We start from the raw sequence: 6,155 nt of genomic DNA on the forward strand, positions 1-6,155 counted from the left end.
TCTGACCATTTGAAAGCACTGCAAACACCACGAAATGCCTTGTAAAACGCGACAAAATCTGGGCAAGCACGTCTTCCATTTTAAATTTAACATCTGAAGCGAAAGAAAGCCTTTATCTCTATTTATTTCCTTCTTAATTGCCTCCCCAATTACAAATCCAACCCAATATTATCTTCCTTTCGGGTTAGCTCCCACCAAAACCTCTCTTGGCGTGGACATTGAAGGCGCTTTGTGCAGATAAGTTTGCAGGGGTTTTGATAACCTTGACTTTGCTTTTTTTTTTCGTGTGTGTGTGTGTGTAATTGTAACTCAGCTGTCAGATAATATCATTTCCCTTCGGATGCGGCATGGCAAAAAAAAAAAAGGGGGGGGGGGAAGAAAAAAAAAAAAAACAAAGAGAAAAGGAATAAGAAGAAGGAAGTGTTTGGGGGTTCTGCTTTTCGAAAGGCCGCTTTTGGAGGGGCAGCGCCCGAGGCTCGGCTCGGCCGGTGCCACGGCCCCGGGCGTGGGTGCGTGGGGGTCCCCGCCCGCCCCGCAGCGCCGCGCACCCCGCCACCCCCGAGCCCTAATTCCAGCCTGCCGCTCGGCGGGGATTTTAACCCCCACACCCCAGGCAAACCATGCCCCCCTCGCTTAGCTCTGAGCAGGATTTTCTCCCGAGGCAATTGCGCTCCAACTTTTGAGGGAAATCCAATCCTCCCGATCCCCGCTTATCGACCTGCGAGCAGCCTCTGCACCCACCTAGCCTCAAATCCGGCGAGGAACAAACCCGAATATTCCCATGCACAGCGCTTCCAAGCCATATGCAACCTCGACAGTGAAAATAAAATGTGATCCGTGAAAGCCTCTTTTCAGACAATCCCAAACTTAAAACATCTGCTCAACACACAGAACCATTTTTTGCCTTCCCAAACAAGACCCCATTTCGCCAGGAAAACAACAAAAAAAAAGCCTTTTTTTCCTCTCTGGGGCTCCCAACGAGCTTCCCAGCAAAGACCCGAGGCACAGTGCACAACTCCAGCCGGAGGTGGCTGCAACTGCAAATTGGACCCTACGCAGTTTCATTTTTGTACCCCACTTTAACACCGAGCAAAGCCAAAGAAGACGAATTCGCTCAAGCAGACGGAAATAAAGCGTGGCCACAGAAAGCGACACGAAGGGGGGGGAAAAATCAGGGTTCATCTGCCTTAAAAAACACAAAGCCCCCCTAAACCAGCCCCCCCCAACCACCCAAACCCCAAGTCTCTGCGATTTCAGAGCAAAGCCACCTCAGCTTATTACATTCTGCGGCGTTGATTGCAAGGACCAACATTTTTTTTTTGCATAAGCACATGCACAGCACATTTTCTCCATATAAACAGCGAGAGGACGAGTTCTCAAACAGCTCTCCGCTCCTTTTTCTCAGCTTCAATATATATATTAAAAAAAAAAACCAACCGCCAACCAACAACATTGCTAGGAAGCGTATTTTTTTCCGAAAGACAGCAACAATACAGAACATTATTGTGCCAATTTCTGGAGGAGAAGTTGGCAGAGAGCACATTACTGCATATTCGCATTACTCTTGCTCTTATTAGCTATGGACGATTACTAATTGCTGAAATTAGCGATTGGTAATGAACGATTCCCTTACCTTTTGCTTCATTGTCAGAATTGTCAGTGCTGGTGTCAGTGTTTTTATTCAGGTCTTTCTCTGCTTCCGAAGGACTTATTTTGGGTGCTGGGGCGCTTTTTTCTGTTTTAATTTCGTTCGTGGATGTGTTCTGAGTATTATCTGTTTTTGTGTTTTCGGGGAAACTCACTTTAGCCACCGGGGGCGGCGGCGGAGGTGGAGGAGGTGGTGGTGCTGGTTCCAGATGCTCATTCCTTGGGTTCAGGCTCGCCCTGGATTCAAAACTTGCCTCAAACTCATTTGGATTGCTGCAGTTTGACGTCTTCTCCATGGAGGGGTAACCTTGGCTTGCTCGGTAGTAGCTAGGAACGGGGACTTCATGGTCATTTAGGCAAGGCTCAGGCATTTGGTTGGGGTAGAGGGCTGTCTCTGTGGCATTTTTTGCTCTTTTATCAGCGTTATACATACAGCAAACATTCTCTTCCTTGACATTGGTTGGGAAGGAGCAGGATGGGAGCTGTCTTGCAACAGGTTGCTCGATCCTGTACGTATTTTTGGGGTCACACCAAGTGTCTAGCTGAGAAAGGTAAGATGGATAGGTGCTGAGAGACAAGGTAGCGCTATTCACCTCGTCCCTTTTGGAAAGAGACGGGATAATTCCACAGTTCCTCATGACTCCGCAGCTGAAATCGCTCCCAGGCTGCATGTACATCCCTTGGCTGGAGGAATAATTCTCCCCTCTACAGGTACCGGCCAACGAGTCCATCAAAAACGAGTTAGAAGTCACATTGTTGGGACATGACATTTTCAGAGAGGGTTTTTAAGGAGGAATACTCCAGCCAGGGGCTGACATCTTTTTTTTAGGGGGAAAAAATATCAAGCACCATAATTATCCACGCATCGCTCTCCCCCCCTCCACCCCCCCACGTGATGCCCAGGCCAATGAGGATTGAAAATGGCCTTGATGATTCAGACGGGGACGACGTCACGGGGGTCAAGTTGTCGCGACCGGGAGCGGCATCGTGGAGCAACAGCGACATCTGCCAGCACCGGGCCGGGACCTTCACGTTGAACAAAGGCAGAGCCCCGCCGCCCCGCTCCCCGCCCGCCCGTTTGTTTACCAACGGAGCCACGCGGGGAACGGGGGCAAAGCGGGGGGGGGGGGGGGCATAATAATTAAAAAAAAAAAATTAAAAAATTTTAAAATAATCCTTTTTTTTTTTTTAATTTAGAGGGGGGCAGCGGGTAAAATCTAAATTAAAAAATCTCCCCCCCCCTCCCTTTTTTCCCTCTCTTTCCGTGCCTTCTCGGAATTCTCTTTTTGCGCCCCAAAACCGATTGAGATTTTTAATTGTTGCCTCCCAACCAGCGACCCCCCCCCCTTCTCCTTCCTCCTGCGCCTTCCTCCCGCGCCTTCCTCCCCCTCCCCGGCGAGGGTGGCCATGGGCGAGCTCCCCCGGGCTCAGCCGCCTGCTGCGGGGCTGCTGCTTGGCGTTATTTTTATGCTTATTTAAATTATTTGGGGGTTTTGGGGGGGTTGGATGGGGTTTGGGGGTGCGGTGGGGCGATGCGCTCGGCGCCGCTTTGCTTTTGCTGCTGCGGGAGAGCTGGGGAAGGGAAGGGGGGCAAATTTGGGGAATAATTCAGAGCCCCTTCAGGCAGCATCTCCCCGAAACCCCGAAGCTCCTTCGAGCAGGTCGGATATTTCCCCAGCAGCTTTTGTAACGAAGAAAAAGACGATGAAAACCCAGTTTTGCTTTATTTTCCTTTTTTTTTTTTTTCCCCCCCGCAGCAAAGCGGCTTCGCCTTCCCTGACTCTGCGAAGACAGCTTTTTTTAATTATCCACTTTCATTCCCGAACTGTCTTAAGTTGCTGGGCTAAAATGGCATGTGTGGTGGTGTGCGGGGAGGGGGAAAAATTCCTCGTGGAGAGGAAAAAAAGGGGTCGAATTTGTGAAAAGGGAGCGACATTCAGACGGTGAACGGCAGCAGGGCGGTGGTGCGGTGGCGTTTCTCCCCTCCTGTCTGTCTGTCCGTCTCTCCGTCTGCTCCCTCTTTCTCTCCGGGAAACATCTATTGGGGAAGAAAAAAAAAATATATCCAACCTGGGACTCACTAAATATCACACAGAAGGCTTCGCAAACTGAAACTTTCCCGATTTGGTGGGATTTGATTTTATTTTCATTTTTTTTCTTGGCGGGATTGCCCGAGGAAAGTTACTTTTCTCTCCAATATTGCCTCGCTCCTCTTTCGTGGCGCAATTCGCTGCGATGGCAGCTCAAGTTGTTCTTTTCTTTGAAATTTTACATCTCCGAGCAAGATTTGCTGCCTTAAATACGACGGAATTTAAACCTTGGTGGTTATCGTGCCCTCCCCCCCAACTTTATTTTCTTTATTATTTTCTAAATCGCGTAGTAATGAAGCTCTATAGGGGTTTTTTCATCATTTTCCCCGGCGTGTTGCGGTGCTGGTGGCTGAACTCTGATTTTAGGTGAAGCGGCGGGTTAGGGCAATGGCGAATAAATAAATAAAAAGGGAGGGAGCCCGGAATTTCAAGATCATTACGATTAGAAAGAGACGGGTTCAGAGTCACTTTCAAGGGAAACAAAAAGAAAACGCCACCTTTCATTAAAAAAAAAAAAAAAAAAGAGCGGGGATGTAAAAAGGGGGGAAAAAAAGGAAAAGAAGAGGAAAAAAGAGAAAGGGGGGGAAGCAAAAGGGAGCAAAATCGTGGAAAAAAAAAAAAGAAGTACATTGGAGCGGAGAAAGTGGAACTTGACCGTTTGGGGTGATTTGTAACGGTTTAGAGCAAAGTCCTGCTTAAATATTCTCACGTCTGCAAACCTGTTTTCCCAAAGATTTTCAAAAGCAGGGCTGTAAAATCCCCCTCGACTTAACTTTCAAGAGCCTTGCGGGTCTTCTCTCCGCATCAAGCGGGACAAGTTTCAATATCTTAGGCCGAAAAAGCCTAAAAGTGCATAATCCCATTTCGTGTGCCCCCTTCCCAGCCCAGTAAAAGCTTTCGTAGGCTTCAGACGCCATTTGGTTCCCCTGGAAAGCTATTTGCGACTTTATTGCCTCTATTTGTGTTATCTGCATAGGTCTTTTTAAAACAGTTTGATAGAAATCGTTCAGTTTTATGATATCCAACGAAAATTCCACATAATATTTATAAGCAAAGAATAAAACTTTAGTATGGGAGCCAATATTTTCTCATTTATAGGTGATGAAATTAAAGACCAATGCAATTTTGTATTATATTGCTTCTTTTTTTTTTTTTTTCCCCCGGTTTGATTTTTTTCCCCCTCTTCTATTTTATTTTTGCAGCCGATGTGGCTGCCCAATAATTTATGCTGCTCAATCAAAGAGTTACACATGTGCATTTTTGGGGGACACCAAAATTTGACCTCCTAGTTTCCTGTATTGTCTGCCTAAAGATTAAATATGTTTGCCTGATTTTTTTCGCCCCGTATTCTGGCGTCTGCTTTTGTCGAAGGAGATGTGAAGGAGTTGCACGGAGCATATCAAATTAAATAATTTGAATTTGCTTCTCCGCAGCACCTTGCTCTTGAGCAAGAGCACCTCGAGGAAAGCTCCCCATCCAGGTTGCTGGAGAGAGGAAAAAAACGGGGCTGGAAACCTCATCTTTTATGAATGTGTAAATGTTGTGAGTGTAAAATCAAGATTTACACCGTTCACAGGCGTTTTGTTTACCAGGTTTTGCCAGCACAAGGTACCGATGCAAACGTTTGAAGGGTTTCGAGCCTGCTTCGCGAGTTGCTAATCAGCATCTTCGGGAGCAAAGGGGGCTGAGTAAATATAAAATCAGATTGCTCATCAAAAATATGACCTGAATATACCTCGGAACTTCACCGCGGCGGGCTTTTTGGCCATGGAAAAAGAAAGTTGACGTTAGGAAGCAGCACAGAGGCGTCTCCAGGAGACCGAATATTGTTTAAAGTTAAAAATAATTAGAAGTATGATAAACATGGGTCATTAATGGAAAGAGAAATAAAATTCATCAGCCTAAGTGGAACCCCCGTTGGGAAAAATGCTTTACTCTAATTACAGAAAATAAATACGAACAAACGCTATTAAAACTTAAAAGGCGAGAGTCTACCCGTGGTAAGGACTTTAACATCCTACGTTGAATTTTACACACTTTTCGGGGAACCGTACACCCGGCCGAGGCTCGTCCCCCCGCCGCCGTCGGGCTGCCGCCCCCACGCGTGTCCGTCCCTGCCCCCAGCCTGCCCGTTTTGGGCCACTCCGGGGGGTTTCACCCGCTGAACCCCCGGCCACGCCAAAACCCCGGGGCTCGGCCCTTCCCCGCCCGGGTCCCGCTGTCCCCGCGTCCTCCCTTGTCCCCAGCGCCAGGGCCGGGGCCATCGCCCTAAGGCAGCCCCAGAGCAGCGCCGGGGATGCCCGGGGGGCCGGGGACCCCGCGGGGCAGGGCCGAGGGGCGGGGGGGGGGGGGAAGGATGCCAGGAAAGCCCCTCTTCTCCCCATCGCCCCGAGGAGTACATAAATGTCTACAATTTCC

General features: G+C 48.4%; 1 protein-coding gene across 1 annotated transcript in view; it reads right to left on the reverse strand.

Annotated features, from left to right (window-relative positions):
* Positions 1–2,417, reverse strand: part of HOXC10 (homeobox C10) — a 3,954-nt gene extending 1,537 nt beyond the window's left edge. The window contains exon 1 of the mRNA XM_087771515.1: positions 1,634–2,417. Within this exon, the coding sequence (XP_087627641.1) occupies positions 1,634–2,417 (784 nt within the window). The remainder of the gene's footprint in view (positions 1–1,633) is intronic.
* Between the last annotated feature and the right edge of the window lie 3,738 nt (positions 2,418–6,155).

Source organism: Nipponia nippon, unplaced genomic scaffold, assembly GCF_047370975.1.
Source record: "Nipponia nippon isolate SJK-2023a ecotype South Korea unplaced genomic scaffold, ASM4737097v1 scaffold_35, whole genome shotgun sequence".
NCBI lineage: Eukaryota > Metazoa > Chordata > Aves > Pelecaniformes > Threskiornithidae > Nipponia > Nipponia nippon.